The sequence below is a fragment of the Chrysemys picta genome, chromosome 2, assembly GCF_011386835.1.
Source record: "Chrysemys picta bellii isolate R12L10 chromosome 2, ASM1138683v2, whole genome shotgun sequence".
NCBI lineage: Eukaryota > Metazoa > Chordata > Testudines > Emydidae > Chrysemys > Chrysemys picta.
This window is the reverse complement of record NC_088792.1, coordinates 290267394-290283752: the sequence shown is the minus strand read 5'-3', so window position 1 is coordinate 290283752 and position 16359 is coordinate 290267394. Positions and strand designations below refer to the sequence as shown.

The window sequence follows — 16359 nt, the reverse complement described above, 5'->3', positions numbered from 1 at the left end:
GGGTACACCTGAAGTGGGGGGCCAAGGAGGGCCCCAAGGATGTGGGGGTACACCCGTATCTGCCCACTGAGGTATTGATGGGGGGGGACCTGGAGAACTGGCCAAGCAACCCCCAAAAGGCACTGGTTGTGACCCGCAGTCAGAGCCGGCGAGGGGCCCTGCGCCCTGGCCTTGGGGGGGGTGCCTTGCCTGAGGCGCAGGACCCTAACCTGGTGGGGAGGGAACGCCCAGGGACGCGGCTCAGGGAGGCTGCAGCTTCGGACCCAGCGGGCGAGAAAGAGCAGGTGGCCATCCCTGTCCCAGCTGCTGAGTTCCAGGCCGAGTTACAGAGAGACCCCTCCTTGCGGAAGATAAGGGACCTGGCCGACCTCAATGCGGTACAGACCATGGAACGAGGTGGCCGGAAAAGGTTCCTGTGGGAGAAGGGGTTCCTGTACCGAGAATGGGCTCCCCCAGGGAAAATGGAGTCAGGGGGGATCAGGAGGCAGCTGGTGGTACCCCAGAAGTATCGCCGCCAGCTGCTGTGCCGGGCCCATGACATTCCCCTCTCAGGGCACCAGGGAACCTGGCGTACCCAGCAGAGGCTGCTACGGAGCTTTTACTGGCCTGGGGTCTTTGTTACTGTCCGACAGTACTGCGGATCCTGTGACCCCTGTCAGAGGGGGAGGAAGGCCTGGGACAAGGGGAAAAGAGCTTTAGGACCCTTGCCCAGCATAAAGGATCCTTTCCAGAGGGTGGCCAAGGTTAAAAGGGCGGCTCTAAACCAAGAGAGCCCAAAGCACAGACCTCCAGACTGGAGCGCTGGGAGAAGACCACAGCCCAGTTGGAACCCCAGAGGTATGGGGGTGGGAAAAGGGCACAGGCCGCATAAACCTTCCCACATGCGAACTGCGAGTGCCATCAAGCACCCCCGACCTAAGGGGGGGCGTGGAACGGAAGGGGCCTGGTGTAATTCTCACCAAGGAACTGGAGGGATGCGGGGGCATCCATGGGAACGGGGGTAGGTTCGAACTTCCCCGGGTCACTGGCTAAAGTGACCCTGCTCAGTTCGGTCTCGAAGGGGGGAGAGATGTGACGAACTGGGACTGTTCTTGCTGGGGTGTGGGAATGCTGACAGGGGAGTGTGACTAGGATGGTCTGCATCGGGGGATGGGAGCCGGCCCAAGGGAACATACCTGAGCTTGTAACATGAGAACCCAGGAGGGGGTTGGAGGTCAGATGACTCCGGGGCCCGGGAAACTGAACAAAGGCTGTGGGAGGGGTCGCTGAAGGCAGAGTGCTGGAAGCAGGCTGGAAGGAGGCTGGAGAGATGGCTGGGAGGCAGAGATGGCTCTGACCCCCCAAGGGGGTGGGCTGGCATGCCCTGGGACCCCAAGCTGGACCTAACTGAGGGGGGCCCTGTTGTCTGTGCCTGCAAGACCTGTCTTGGACTGTATTCCTGTCATCCAAATAAACCTTCTGCTTTACTGGCTGGCTGAGAGTCATGGTGAATCGCAGGAAGCCGGGGGTGCAGGGCCCTGAGTTCCCCAATACTCCGTGACAAGCGCCCCCTGCTGCCCCCGCCCCGTCCCTGCAGCACAGCGCCCCCTAGCGCTGCCGTGGGGCCAGCCCTGCCTGCTGGGGAGAGCGCCCCCTGCTGCCCCCGCCCCGTCCCTGCAGCACTCCCAGCCCAGTGCAGCCCACAGGAGATGAGCCCCACCCCAAGCGAATTCCAGTTGGCCTCTGGCCTGACCCGGGCCCCGCAGGCCCCCTGGGCTGCCCCCCAGCCCGTGGCTCCGAGAGGTCTCTGCCCCCCAGGCCGGTCCCAGCCTGGCCTGCATGGCACGGCCGACAGGAGCTCTGCAGGCCCCAGAGCGGGACCCCGTGGGTCCCCCCGCCGTGCCCGCACCACTGCTGCACCCCGACGCCCGGGCACGCTCGTCACACCAGCCTAGCCAATCGCAGGCGAGCGGCAGGTTTAGCCAAGCTCCGATTGGCTGGGCTTGCCATGATGTCATGTCTCCCCAGCCAATCGGGTGGCGCACGGCCGGGCGAGAGCAAAGGCAGAACCACTCACCAACCGCAAGCTCCTGATCACGTCGCGCTCCCTCGGCTAGCCAGCAAGAGCAGTGCAAAGAAAGGAGGCAAAGGCCAGAGGGCAGAGGTCAGGGGTCAGAGGTCAGCAGACAGGTACAAAGAAGCAGAAAGTTCAGTGTAGCAAAGTAACGTTAATGTGTTAAAAGCCCACGATGCACCGGGGGGACCGAGTCTCGGGCGCGGGGTGGGGTGAGGCCAGGGCCTGAGCCGGGGGGGCCCTGGGGGCAAGGGGCGGCCTAGGAACCAGACTGATTTCCCTAGTAGGTACAGCAAGCAAGAGGTCAGGGGTCACAGGGCATGCGGGGTCAGCAGGCAGGTGTGCCGGGGAAGCAAGGGGCCCGACCCTCCTTTAAGGGGACCGGGCCAGAGTCTGCAGGGGCCCGGGGGTCTGGCGGAGGTGGTGCTGGGCCAGGCCAGGGGCCCAGCCTATGGGTCAGTGGGCGAGGACGTGCCCGGGCGGGGGGTGACGCTGGGGGGAAAGAGGAGGGTGTGGCATGGGGGGGTAGCAGCGCAGAGCAGACACTCGCCCTGAGAACCTCTCCCCTCCCCGACCCGGCCAGGACAGGGCTCCCTGCGCTGGGCACTGGACGGCAGAGGAGGGAGCCAGCAGAGAGGCTGTGCGGAAGCTGCAGTCCGGAAGCCAGCGGCGCCACCTACCAGCGTGTCCCCCGAGAGCACCTCCAGCAGCGAGATGAGGTTGTGGCCATCCCGCAGGTCCTCGTACAGGTCGCTGACATGGCGCTGAGCCTGCGGAGACGGAAAGGAACCGTTACCGGGGGCAAAGCTACCCCCAGCCATGGAGCCGCCGGCCAGCCCTCGGCCCAGCCCCGAGCCAGGCAGCCTGCCCTGGCCCAGCTGACAAGGGGGGCAGGAATCTGACTCCCCCAGTGAACAGCACGGAAGGGCTCACATGAAAGCCATGGTCACACTGGTCATCACGGTCACTGCAAAATGCACGTGTGTGCCATGCAAGGCGGCGTGGCTCCGAACCAGAACACCATGTTCCCAAAGGCGACATGCCTGAACCCGCATCCTCCACACAGGAGACAAGGGAGCGCTGTACATCAGCGCCGCAAGCTAGACACCGGACGCCCGTTTACACACAAAGGCAAACGTGAGCCAAGAGCGGTGACGTCACCAGGAACGGAGCACACAGGACAAGCAAGCCTCAGGGGTTGTCCTGTCTAGGCGTAAAACCAATGAACTCTGGGGGTGTTTCCAGAAAGCAGAGGACACCCCCGCCCCCCACCCGGTGCCCTGGGGACAGCGCGTCGGTAGTCAGGAAAGCGGGGGCTCAGCCAGCCTGGGCTGGAAACGCTGGAGAGAACGTGGGGTGAGAACGCTCTCGAGCCAGGAGGGGAACCGGGTAGCGGAGCACAGGCTCCAGAGAGCGGGCGACCATTTGGTTTCAGTATCCTTCTCCCCGTCACCTGGACGGCTGCTCTTTCTCCCTATGCCGGGTCCCCAGCCAGGCGCTGGCCCTGGGCTGCGTCTCACAGCGGGCCTGGGCATTCTGCGGGGCTTGGCATGTGCCTATCGCTAACCTGTATGAGGCTAGCGGGGTCTGTGGGGCCTGGCAGGCAGCGTTTGCACTGCCCGAGGCTGGTGGTTTCAGGGCCTGACCCACCCTGGGGACTGAGCTGGCCGCCTTCCCCGCTGCACTGATGCTGGCAGGGCCAGGCTGGGGCCAGAGTGCCTGGCTCCGGGTGCTGTAGTGCGCTGCCCCTGAGCCCTGCCAGCCCATGGCCTCCGCCCCCCACAGCCCCGAGCCCATGGCCCCGCCTGGGGAGCAGCGAGGGAGACAGGAGCCATGCGCAATGCCGTGGGTCACGCCGTGCACAGGACTGGATGCCACCTACCTCTGCTCGCCAGTGCTGCGGCAGGAGGGGAGGGCAGGGAGAGAGAGAGAGGGGGGTTAGGAGCAGAGAGGTGGCGCAGACCCGGCTTTCAGCTCCCCAGGCACAGCGTGGGGACGCCTGGCCTGCTGCCAGTGCTCCTGCCAGCTGCCCCCGCCCTGGGGCCGTGAGCACAGCAGGGATCCTGGGCCCCCCACACTGGACGCTCCACTCCGGGCGGTGGCCCTGGAGCCCCTCGGCTTGGCCAGGTGCAGCCCACAGGGAAAGCCCAGCCCAGCAGGCCCCTGGGAGCGAGGGGGAGCCCAGCCAAAGCAGAGAGACCCCCTCCCCCCACGGTGGAACTGCAGAGCTGCATGGAGCAGGGGCTCCTTGTGCCAGCCTCACATGGGTCAGGCCAGTGAGCTCCCATGCAGCCAGCCCGGCCATCGCCTGCCTGGCCCCATGTGCTGCCCCCCATGGGCCGCCCTGCGCTCTGCCTGTGCAGTTAGCCCTGGGCCCTGGCCACGTCGCCAGGGCTGGCTGTCTGCGCCCGTTTGGGGTGTGCCGGATGCTCCCCAGCCAGGACAGGCCCTGCCCCCGGGGAGCTGAGTGCACCGAGTGCGGGGGCAGGGATTACAGGCCTGGCACGGGGCCGGTGCAGGCAGGCACACGAGCATGTGCGTGGCCAGACACGCGTGTGGGGGCAGGGCAGGCGGGCTCCAGCGTGTGCTGCTCTCGGGAGCCGGGCCTGGCTCGTGGTGCCGGAGCCAAGGCTGGTGCCGAGAGGCGGCATGTCCCTGCACTGTGCGGGGCCGGGGCCGGGTCCCTGCGCTGTGTGGGTCTGTGGCTGTGTCCCTGTCTCAGCTGGGCATTACTGGTTACACACGGGGCCAGGGCCCTGCGCTCGGCCGGGCTGGGCGTTACTGGTTACACGCAAGGCCGGGGCCGTGTCCCCATGCTCAACTGGGCCGGGCGTTACTGGTTAGATACGGGGCCGGGGCCATGTCCCTGTGCTCGGCCGGGCCAGGCGTTACTGGTTAGATACAGGGCCGGGGCCATGTCCCTGCGCTCGGCCGGGCCGGGCGTTACTGGTTAGATACGGGACCATGTCCCTGTGCTCGGCCGGGCTGGGTGTTACTGGTTACAAGTGGGGCCGGGGCCACGTCCCCATGCTCAACTGGGCCGGGCGTTACTGGTTAGATACGGGGCTGGGGCCATGTCCCTGTGCTCGGCCGAGCTGGGCGTTACTAGTTAGATACGGGGCCGGGGCCATGTCCCTACGCTTGGCTGGGCCGGGCGTTACTGGTTACACGCAGGGCCGGGGCCGTGTCCCCATGCTCAACTGGGCCGGGCGTCACTGGTTAGTTACGGGGCTGGGGCCATGTCCCTGTGCTCGGCCGGGCTGGGCGTTACTAGTTAGATATGGGGCCGGGGCCATGTCCCTACGCTTGGCCGGGCTGGGCGTTACTGGTTAGATACGGAGCTGGGGCCATGTCCCTACGCTTGGCCGGGCTGGGCGTTATTGGTTAGATACGGAGCTGGGGCCATGTCCCTGCACTCGGCCGGGCCGGGCGTTGGGTTAGACATGGGGCTGCGTCTGTGTCCCTGCACTTGGCCGGGCCAGGCATTAGCAGTTACATGCGCAGGTGTGGCAGCACCTCCAGATGGGGGTGAAACAGCCCTGAGAGCCCAGCACACGCAGCACAGACCTGATGAGGGACGAGAGAGACGGGGGCACTCCGTGGGCCGAGCTGACCAACGGCACCACCCGTAGCGGGGGAGGCAGCACAGGCAGGGAAGCCCTACGAAGTGCCCCCCGTGACAGCCTTCACCTCGCTGGAGCAATGGCCTTTCCTTGGGGGAAGTGCATCCCCCTTCAAGCACTGAAGTGACCTGGGGAACTCCCTGCTACAAGATGCCAGGGAGGCCGAGAGCTCAGCAAGCTCCAGGGCAGAGCAGACAGTGATGTGACTCAGGAGAACAGAAAGGGCTCCAGTCCCTCCTATCCGGGGCAAGGGGGCTGCCCCACCAGCCCAGCACTCCCTGCTGCAGGGTTCCTGCCGCTCCCTCCGGTGCCAGCCCCGTCGGGCAGGAGGCAGGGCCCAGGCGGATCCTGCCAGGCACTTCCCGTCTTCTCCAGGCCCATCAGAAGGGCCTGGCTGAATTGCTGTGGGGCAGAGCCGACTTTCCACAGCAGAAGACACAGAAGAGCCCAGTTTTCGCAAGTGCCTGGCTGCGGCGGGGGTGGGGGAGCAGGACACTGTCCGCACAACTCTGAAATCCTGCTTCATCAACGCCACCCGGAACATTCCCTTCTCCACGGGGCCGCAGCACAATCGCCCATTCAGAGCCGGGCCGCAGGCGCTCAGCACGGCCGTGGGAGGAGAGGCAGCCGGCCAGCTCGGCCGGGCACAGGGCTGGCTGCGGGCACGGGGCAGAGCGGTTCCTTCCGGGCCAGGAGACTTCGGAGGCTTGTCCCTGGCCGGCTCTGGCAGCCGCCCCCTTGAGTCCCTGCCTGGTCAGAGCACACTAGCTTGCCAATGCTCAGGTGCCCAGCGCTTGTCTCCTGCCTGCCCCCTGCCAGGGACCCCTTCTCCCACCCGCCCAAGCCCTCCGGCTGGGGCCCACACCAGGAAGAGAGCGGAGCCAGGCGCCAGATGTGGATGGTCCTCCCAGCGAGGGGTGGGCACGGCTGGCCCTTGCCTCCCCTCGCTGCAGGGAGGTACTGCTCCCCGTGCTCCCACCAGGGCATTACCAATCCGTGCTGGGCAGTGCCCCAGGCTGCACTCTCTGCTCTCCTGCCCACCGCAGCCTGCGAGTTCCAGGCGAGTGCCCCGGGGGGCTGGGAACGGGCTGCAGACACGATCTAGGGAACCCCCTGCCCAGCCCAGGTGTCCCAATGCTCCGACCCAGCGCAGACAGCGCCTCCTGGTCACTTACTCTGTGACTCCCACACAGCGAAGCCTGGTCCTCCAGCCCCAGGTCACACACGGGGAGGTGCAGGTTGCCCTCCGTGTGCCCTTCTCCATCCCAACTCGGGCATCCCACACCCCCCAGGGCAGAGGTGAGGCTGGGCCAGGGCAACCATGAAGGGGGGCCCCGCAGGTAGCGTGGCAGGATGGAGGACTGCGCCTTGCAGCCAGACAGGAGTGGTCAGACACAGGGCACTCAGGTAGTCACCAGCTGAAGGAGGCTAGGGCCCCCAGGGGCTAGGGTCCCCTCCAAGGGGGTCTCCCCTCCTGAGAGCCACCCCTGAGAAAGAGATTGGGGAGTTCTGGCCCTTCCATAACTGGGCCCCACACGGGGAGAGTCCCGGCTCCAGGGACCGGGGGTGAATTGACACCGGGCTGCTGGGCCTGAAAGCAATGCAGTGACCCTCCCCCAAGCCAGCACTTTGCTCCCCCAGTCAGAGCCGCCCATTGTCAGCTGTTCACTCCACCCATCCTGCAGCAGTGAGTTCCACAGGCTAACCAGGCGCTGCCTATTAAAAGTGAGGGACCTGCCCTGCCCTGGGCTGTCACCCCTGCTGTCCTGCCCTCCACAGGGAGACCCCACCCCCTGCCCCTGCCCCCGGGGGGCACCCTTACCTTGATGAGGTGCTTGTTGACCCATTTGGTGAAGGTTTTCTTCTGGACCCGGTCTCGCTCATCTGCAAGAGAGGAGACCATGGGGGTTAGCGCGTGGGGTGGGGGGCACAGGGGCTTACGGAGTCTTGGGGGGAAGAGCCAGGGCAGCCCCCCGGCCAGCAGGGCCAGAGCTCAGAAGAGGCAGGAAGAGGGATGAGCGAGACCCTGCAGCTCCCAGAGCTCAGCACAGGCAGGAAGGGGCCTGACTCATCGGTGCCAATGGGAAGGAAACGGTTGCAGTGACTCAGGCGCCCCGCCCCCCGCTGTGCCCCATGCCCAGCCCCGGGCACGAGGAGCTGACGGGCAATGCCCCAGAGCAGCTCCCTGCCCCCACTCCCACATGGGTCACAGCAGCCTCAGCGGGGGGGCAGGCGAGCCAAGGGGCGCAGGCACCGGGCGGGGGGGGGCTCAGTCACTACTGGGAGAGCCGTGGGGAGACGGGGCGCTGGGACACCGCAGGGGGCAGCTGTCTGCACGGCCAGCAGAGAACAGCCCAGGCGCCCCGCCCCGCCCTGCGGCCTGCAGACACTGGGGTGGGCCCCACAGCAGACTTGGGGGCTGGGACCCATTTCCGGCAGGACGGGCCGTGCTGCTCCGGTGCCCATCCAGCCCCACCTCAGCACCGCAGGACTGGGAACGCCAGGCCACGGGCAGGCAGCGCCAGGAGCGATGCCCATGTGCCCCTCGGCTCCCTGCCTGAGCCAGGGGGCCCATCTCTCACCCCACAGACACCCCCATCTCTGAGGGCTGTAGGACAAGGCCCAGCCCCACGGCAGGCAGGGAGCAGAGGGGCCACTCCAATGCCCCCCCCAGGTGTTTCTGGAGCTGGGGCACCAGCCCCAGAGTCCCTCGTGCTGAACCCCTCCAGAGCCCTGTGGGGACCCCGACCCCTCTCCAAGGGGCAGCTCAGACCCATCCCCTCCGGAGACAGGCTCCGCCCAGTCCTGCACTGGCCTCTGGGGGGCTCAGGACTAGGATGCCTGGGCCCGTGAGGGGTGGGGGGGACGCTGACCTGCCCGGGACAGGAAGGATCTCCCCTAGGCCCCTGCGTAACACCCCCAGCGAGCGGGTCACAGCCCAGCGGGGACAGGCGAGCTGTGGGTCAGAGAGGAGGCTGGAAACGCCCCAGGATGCGCTAGGGCCCCACCCCCAACAGCAGTTAGCCCAGGATAACATCCCCCCTTGTCCCAGGTGTAGATGGCCACACTCCCCTCCCAGAACCCACCCCCTCCTCCAAGCCTGAATGAAGGGGGACCCCCCCAGCCCCAACAGGCTCACCGCCCGGGGGGGGTGGCAGGGCTGCCCCCCCATGTGGGTTTCACGTGTCGTGTCTTGTCCGGCCAGGAGAGCGTGGAGATCTGCTTGTGCAGCTCCCAGCCGCCCGGGGCCAGACGCTCGCCGCGCCGGGCGCCTCTGGGGGGCAGGGCTGGCTTCCCCCATGGGACCCCAGGGGCGGGGGCTGCTCCCTGAGGGGCAGCCGGGCAGGGCGGCTCCCAGCAGACAAGGGGGCAGCAGGAAGGGAAACCCAGCCGGACGGGGAGGCACAGACACACCCCTGGGGCTCAGCTCCAGCTGGACACCACCCCCAAGACAGGAGCGAGGTGGCCATCGAGCCCCGGGACGCCTCTCCTAGGCCCTCCCCACACCCCATTCCATATGGGCACAGCTGCTCCCCACACGGGCTGGGCGGGGGCAGGAAGTGCCCCTCCCACAGGCAGGCAGGGTTCCCAGCCCCCGCCCATCACTCACTGGGCACGACCCCCACTGGGGGGGGGGGGGGGGGCTGCCATGGCGGGGCTCGGGGGGGGCTGGGAGCAGGGGGCAGAGCTGGCAGGAGTCCCCCCCAGGACCCCACATTGATCTCCCCTCCCCCCACAGCCACACCCCAGACAGGGCAGGGGCCCTGGGCCCCCTATAGCTATGACTGGACAGCTGGGGCCCCTAGGGGGCGCTCAGAGCGACCTGGGGGCCACAGTGCCATGGGGGTCACCCCCCAGCATGGAATGCCCCATGGGTGGGCATGTATCCCAGCAGTGTGCAGGGCAGAGCTCACTGCAGCCAGGGCACAGGACCCGCCCCCCCTCCCCACAGAGCACAGGGACTGGCACCACAAGGAGGGTCACAGCCCCCCACAGAGCAGCCCCCAGCCAGCATGGTCTCCACACAGCCGCTCTACGGCTGCCCCCCCATGTACAGCCTTAGGACAGAGCCCCCAACACAAGCAATCCCCCACACCCTCCAGGTACAGCTCCCACCCCATCCCCCAGGTGCAGCATAGCCCCCTACAGCCCAGTGCAGCACAGCCCCCCATCCCTCCCAGGTACAGCCCCCCAAGTCCCCCATCCCCCAGGTACATCACATCCCCCCATCCCGCAGGCACAGCCCAGCCCCCTCGCAGAAAGCCCAGGCTGGGGGCAGGCTGGGCAGTGACTCTGTACCTTTCTTGCCCTCCGTGGCCCTCAGCACGGCCAGGTAGAGGTTCTCCTCGGGGCCCTCCAGCTCCGGGCTCCGCAGCCGCTGCCTAGACATGGTCCCTGGCACTCTCCAGCGATCCCCGCCCTGCCCTGCCCAGCAGCCTGGCCGGTGACTGGAGAGGCAGCGCTGAGCAGCTCTCCCCACCCCGGCTCCAGCTCCTCTGCCCCAGGGAACCAGGCCTGCCCTTCGCTCCCCAGACTCCTCCCCCAGAGAGCGGCTGGCCTGGGGGGGCGGGGGCTCCCCGCCCAGAGCCCGGGCACGGCCCTGCTGCCAGAGCCAGGAAACCTCCAAGCCCACAGCCACCAGCCTCCTGCTAGTAACCCTTTCCTGGCCCAGCCAGCCTGCACTGGGGATCTGACGCCTGGGGGGGGTCAGAGGGCTGTACCTGGAGGCAGGTGGGCCAGGCTGGACTGTCCCCCAGGAGGGGATCTGGGCCCTGATGCCCATTTGGGTGCCCCTGTCGGGACAGCTGAGAGCTGCCCCAGGCCCAGGGATCTCCCGCTGTCATGGCCCAGCAGCCACCCCCACCTGCATGGGGGGCACGGCCCCAGTGCCCCACAGCCCTTGGGGAGACTCCCCCTGTGATGCTGGGTGGTGGGCACAGGAGAATACACCTCCCCGCCCTGTGACCCTCCCCCTCGGTTCCAGCCCACCTCAGTCAGTCAGCGCAGGCCAGAGAGACCCCATGAGCCCCACGGTGCCCCCATGACAGGACCAGCAGCAGAGAGCCCCGGAGCCGGCCTGGGGAGGGGAAGGGCCAGCACCCCTCCCCCAGCCATGTGCCCGGCGTGGGGGAGGGGCTGCAGAGGGGAACCCCAGCCGCGCCCAGGGTACAGGAAGCCGGCGCCTGGGTGCAGCATGGACCTTGCACGCGCCCCCCAGGGTGAGGGGGGGCTGCAGCACATGGCTGCACTGTGACTCATGCAGCCTGAGGGACACGCCCTGCTCCGAGCAGGGCGCCCTCCGGAGACGGAGCAGGAAGCTCTCCCCAGCCCCACGGGCACAAGGAACCGGCGGAGCTCAGCCTAGGGCCCACCTGGGGGCACGTGCCATGTCCCACACGCCCCCGGCCCCCCAGCGCAGCGAACTCCCCACATGCCCAGAACAGCCCCTCCCCCGGGCAGGGCTGAGTGCACCGGGCACGGCCAGGGCTCCAGCACGCCACCTTCGCTAGCCCCAGAACAGCCCAGCGCGGGCTGGCGGGGCACAGAGGCAGAGACAGCCCCAGCTCGGCGGGCAGCCCCCCGCGGGGGCCAGGCCAGGAGTGACAGGGCCTCCCCATCCTGTTTGCTCTCTGGGCGTGACCCACTCGCAAATCACAGCCGCCTGGCCCCGCTGCTGCCAGAGCATTTCCCCAGCTCCAGGCTAGGGCTGGGGGCAGAACCGTGTCCACCGGCCCAGGGGCTCAGAACCCCCCGCAGCCCTTGGCAGGGCCCGGTGTGGGGCCGGGGCTGCCTGGGACAAGCATGGACCAGAGCCGGCTCCCAGCAGCCCCGGGCGAGGCCGTGGGCCAGCCCCAATGCCACCCGACGGGGCAAAGGGCAGGAAAGGTGGAGGTGCTGGATCCAGCTGCCCCCCCTCGCTTCCCAGCCGCCGCCCCCTCGATTTCCAAGGAGCAGAGCTGGGCCGGGGCCAGCGCGGGAGGAATGTGCCCTACAACGGTTTCTAAACCACAAGTATTTTCCAGCCACTGACACATATGGAGCAATGAGCTGCCTGGCCCCGGCTGACGCCAACCCACGTCACATAGCTGGGCGCTCACTCACATTCTGCCGGCAGCCAAGACAGTCACTTCCCAGCAGGGGGTGCTGGGGGGGGCGCGGCAGGGCACTGGCTGTGTGGGGGGACTCCCAGCAGGGGGTGCTGGGGGGGCAGGGGGGGGGCACTGGCTGTGTGGGGGGTCTCCCAGCAGGGGGTGCTGGGGGGGCGGGGCGGGGCAGGGCACTGGCTGTGGGGGGGGGCTCCCAGCAGGGGGCGCTGTGGGGGTCGGGGCAGGGCGCAGACTGGGGGGCAGCTCCCAGAGACTCCAGCCCAGCCTCTCCCAGCAGGGGGTGCTGTGGGGGCGGGGCGGGGCAGGGCACTGGCTGTGGGGGGGGGGCTCCCAGCAGGGGGCGCTGTGGGGGTCGGGGCAGGGCGCAGACTGGGGGGCAGCTCCCAGAGACTCCAGCCCAGCCTCTCCCAGCAGGGGGCGCTATGGGGGCAGGGCGGGGCAGGGCACTGGCTGTGTGTGGAGGCTCCCAGCAGGAGGTGCTGTGGGGGCGGGGCAGGGCACTGGCTGTGTGTGGGGGCTCCCAGCAGGGGGCGCTGTGGGGGCGGGGCGGGGCAGGGCACTGGCTGTGTGTGGGGGCTCCCAGCAGGGGGTGCTGGGGGGGCAGGGCACTGGCTGTGTGTGGAGGCTCCCAGCAGGGGGCGCTGTGGGGGCGGGGCGGGGCAGGGCACTGGCTGTGTGTGGGGGCTCCCAGCAGGGGGTGCTGGGGGGGCAGGGCACTGGCTGTGTGGGGGGGCTCCCAACAGGGGGTGCTGTGGGGGCGGGGCAGGGCACTGGCTGTGTGGGGGGTCTCCCAGCAGGGGGTGCTGTGGGGGCGGGGCGGGGCACTGGCTGTGGGGGGGGGTCTCCCAGCAGGGGGTGCTGTGGGGGCGGGGCGGGGCAGGGCACTGGCTGTGGGGGGGGGGCTCCCAGCAGGGGGCGCTGTGGGGGTCGGGGCAGGGCGCAGACTGGGGGGCAGCTCCCAGAGACTCCAGCCCAGCCTCTCCCAGCAGGGGGCGCTATGGGGGCAGGGCGGGGCAGGGCACTGGCTGTGTGTGGAGGCTCCCAGCAGGGGGCGCTGTGGGGGCGGGGCGGGGCGGGGCAGGGCACTGGCTGTGTGTGGGGGCTCCCAGCAGGGGGTGCTGGGGGGGCAGGGCACTGGCTGTGTGTGGGGGCTCCCAACAGGGGGTGCTGTGGGGGCGGGGCAGGGCACTGGCTGTGTGGGGGGTCTCCCAGCAGGGGGTGCTGTGGGGGCGGGGCGGGGCACTGGCTGTGGGGGGGGGTCTCCCAGCAGGGGGTGCTGTGGGGGCGGGGCTGGGCACTGGCTGTGTGTGGGGGCTCCCAGCAGGGGGCGCTGTGGGGGTCGGGGCAGGGCACTGGCTGTGTGTGGGGGCTCCCAGCAGGGGGTGCTGTGTGGGCGGGGCAGGGCACTGGCTGTGTGGGGGGTCTCCCAGCAGGAGGTGCTGTGGGGGCGGGGCGGGGCACTGGCTGTGTGTGGGGGCTCCCAGCAGGGGGCGCTGTGGGGGTCGGGGCAGGGCGCAGACTGGGGGGCAGCTCCCGGAGACTCCAGCCCAGCCTCTCCCAGCAGGGGGCGCTATGGGGGCAGGGCGGGGCAGGGCACTGGCTGTGTGTGGGGGGCTCCCAGCAGGAGGCGCTGTGGGGGTCGGGATAGTGGTGGCAGCATTTGCTCCTGTCTCTCCCTGTTGCTGTGTCTGGCTCCCTGTGTAACGGGCAGGGGCAGGGCAGGCCCCAGGGGCTGCCCCCTCTCAGACCCCAGGGGGGCAGGGTGCAGCACCGGGCCAGCCCCGTCACGGCCTGAGACAGCTCAGCCACCCACCCGCCAGCCTGGGGCGAGGAGACCAAGCGGGTTACAACGTCTAAGGCCAGGAGGGATCAGCTGATCACTGTCTGAGCACCCCCTCATCTCACCAGAGCCCCCCTCCCCCCGACTCCAGCACACACACACACGCACACACCCCCACATACACCCCACGGAGCCAGAGCGGAGCCCCCAGGCTGGATTCACAGACTCCAACTGGCCGCACCACAGTCTTGGCTCCGGCCCATTCCGGTCTCCCAGCCCCCACACGGCCCGTGACCCTCTGCAGCCTCCGCTGGCACATCAGACAGCCGGTCTCAGTGTCAGGTCCTGCCCGTCGCCTCTCCCGTGCTGGCACCCCTGGCCACAAGGCCAACCCCCGTCGCCCACGTCTCACACCTTCCAACAAGCCCCTTCAGGTTCTCCCGGCTGCCCCTCATGCCGGGAAAGCGCCCACCGGATACATCCGCAAAACACCCTCGCTGTCCCCCTCCGACACCTCTCTGTGTGCCAGGCCGGGTGCAGCTCGACCCAGCCGAGGGAGCTGGGGTGCTCACCCCGTGTCTGTACAACACCTGGCACAGAGGGTCCTGCCCCCATCGCAGGAGCTGGCCAGGTCCCTGCAAACCCTGGAGAGGGCAGCGAGGGGGGAATTTCTAGGGCTCCCGCGGAGCGGGAAGACACAGAGTACCCCCTGCTGGATCCCACGTGAATCACACCGCAAGGGCCCAGCCCGGAGCCTCAGGAGAAGCTGCTCCGGCCCTGAGGGCAGAGTCCAGGCTGAGAACCACCAAGAGCCAGGCACGGACATGGGGGTGGGGTCTGAGCCTACTGCTTCTGTCAACCCAGCGCCTGCCCCGGCAGCCACCCCCCTGCAGCCCAGTCACAGGCCCCAACACTGCCTGCTACAGCCAGAGAGTCCTGCAGACCAATCACCCCTTGCTCCAGCCACAGAGCCCTGCAGACTAGTCACCCCCTGCTACAGCCAGACACCCTTGCTACACTCGGACAGTCCCTGCTACAGCCAGAGAGTCCTGCAGACCAATCACCCCTTGCTCCAGCCACAGAGCCCTGCAAACTAGTCACCCCCTGCTACAGCCAGACACCCTTGCTACACTCGGACAATCCTTGCTACAGCCAGAGAGACCTGCAGACCAATCATCCCTTGCTCCAGCCACAGAACCCTGCAGACTAGTCACCCCCTGCTACAGCCAGACACCCTTGCTACACTCGGACAGTCCCTGCTACAGCCAGAGAGACCTGCAGACCAGACACCTCCATTACAGCCAGATAACCCCACAGACCAGACACCCCCGCTACAGCCAGACAGCCCTCCCAGTGTGCTACAGCCCCCATTCAGTCCAATACAGCCAGTGCCAACCCCACCCCATTACACCAGCAACACCCCTGCACTCCATAGTTCCTGTCCCGTATGCCCACTACAAACCCCTTCCTCCCCAGCCCACACTGCGGCCTGGCCTGTGCCCTGGCACGGAGGGGCTGCTGGCAGGGAGTCTGTGCATGTGGGGTGGCTGCAGGCTGGGAGGGGGCAGGCACTGGCCAGGATAGTGGCAGCCCACGAGCAGGCCTTTGCTGCTGGGCAGAGGCAGTGTCAGAGACAGCAACGGGCTCAGGGGCAGGGCAGACCCTGCTCGTGGGGCTGGGACATCCCCTCTGCTCCACCTGCCCCTCCCCACTCCTGGGGCAACCAGCGGTAGGGGCAGCTGTGCCGGGACGGCAGATCCTTCCCATCAGCCTTGGGCACAGAAACTTCCCCCAGGCCTTGGGTACAGACCCCACCCCAGCTTCCTGGGCTGAGACCCCCTTCATCCCGCTGTGGGGGCAGGACCCCAGGGGTTGGGAGACACTGGAGGTGTCAGCCCGCCCCCCCCCCACATGCTCCCCCTGCTGGGGGCAAGGGCACGGCGTGGCAGAGTTTATACACACCATACATAAATATACAGGATATCCATTTCAGCTGTCTTCTAATGTCACGAGCAGGGTGAATGTGGCTTTTCTATTCCTAATAATTAGCACCGGATTCTCTTTAGGTACGAGACCTCATTTTCTTTTCAGTTCAATCAGGAGGTGGGGAAAATGGGTTGCAGTCAGAAGAAAAAGGCTTGGAAAAATTACTTTTGCAAGCCAAGGTAGGTAGAGATGTTCACCCATTCCTAGGGTACGTACTGCAGTTTAGTCTGTAAGAGTTAAAAGCCATCTGACCTTCAGTACAATACTGAATTCCCTTGAAAATATAGCCTGAAAAACGTGCCAGCCATCAGCCTTCAATGCTGTCTGGAAGTGAAGTGTTCAAAGAACAGTCAATGCAAACCACCATGGGTGTAGCAGAGCCCTCCCCGCCAGGGCCTCCCGCGCAGGGGTACGAGCTAGTCTAGTGCCAGGGCTGCCGGGGGGCAAGGCCGGGGTTCTGAGGCGCCAGGCGAGGAGGGGCAGAGGCTGCCAGGGGGGCAAGGCCGGGGCTCTGAGGCCACAGGCTGGCAGGGGGGGGGGGGGGGGGAGCAGGTCTTGGCTCCCAGGAAGCACCGGGGCAGCCTGCGGGGCAGGGCTCACATCGCAAGGTGGGAACGGTCTGACTGCGGGCCCCAGACACGTGGGCATGGGCAGCTGCTCTTAGCTGCGGGCGGGATCCCCCGGCGGCAGCACCCCAGGGAGAGCAAGGCGGGTGCCCTGCTCAGCAGCCCAAGCTCCGCAGCACGGGCAGAGCCCGCAGCTCCTGGCAGCAGGATGTCAGAGGCCGTCTGTGAGGCTGGCTGCAGCCTG

General features: G+C 67.8%; 1 protein-coding gene across 31 annotated transcripts in view; it reads right to left on the bottom strand.

Moving 5' to 3' along the window:
* The window catches only part of PLEC (plectin), a 149052-nt gene that overhangs the window by 51890 nt on the left and 80803 nt on the right, over positions 1–16359 (bottom strand). For 13 of the 31 annotated variants that reach the window (XM_065582299.1, XM_065582311.1, XM_065582295.1 and 10 more), the window contains 4 exons: positions 7499–7560; positions 3936–3950; positions 2734–2823; positions 2057–2092 (listed from right to left, as the gene is read on the bottom strand). In XM_065582299.1, coding sequence (XP_065438371.1) covers positions 2057–2092; positions 2734–2823; positions 3936–3950; positions 7499–7560 — 203 coding nt within the window. Of the gene's footprint in view, positions 1–2056; positions 2093–2733; positions 2824–3935; positions 3951–7498; positions 7561–9975; positions 10182–16359 lie in introns of those variants that run through there. The other 18 variants (XM_065582296.1, XM_065582322.1, XM_065582314.1 and 15 more) reach the window with 6 other exon arrangements.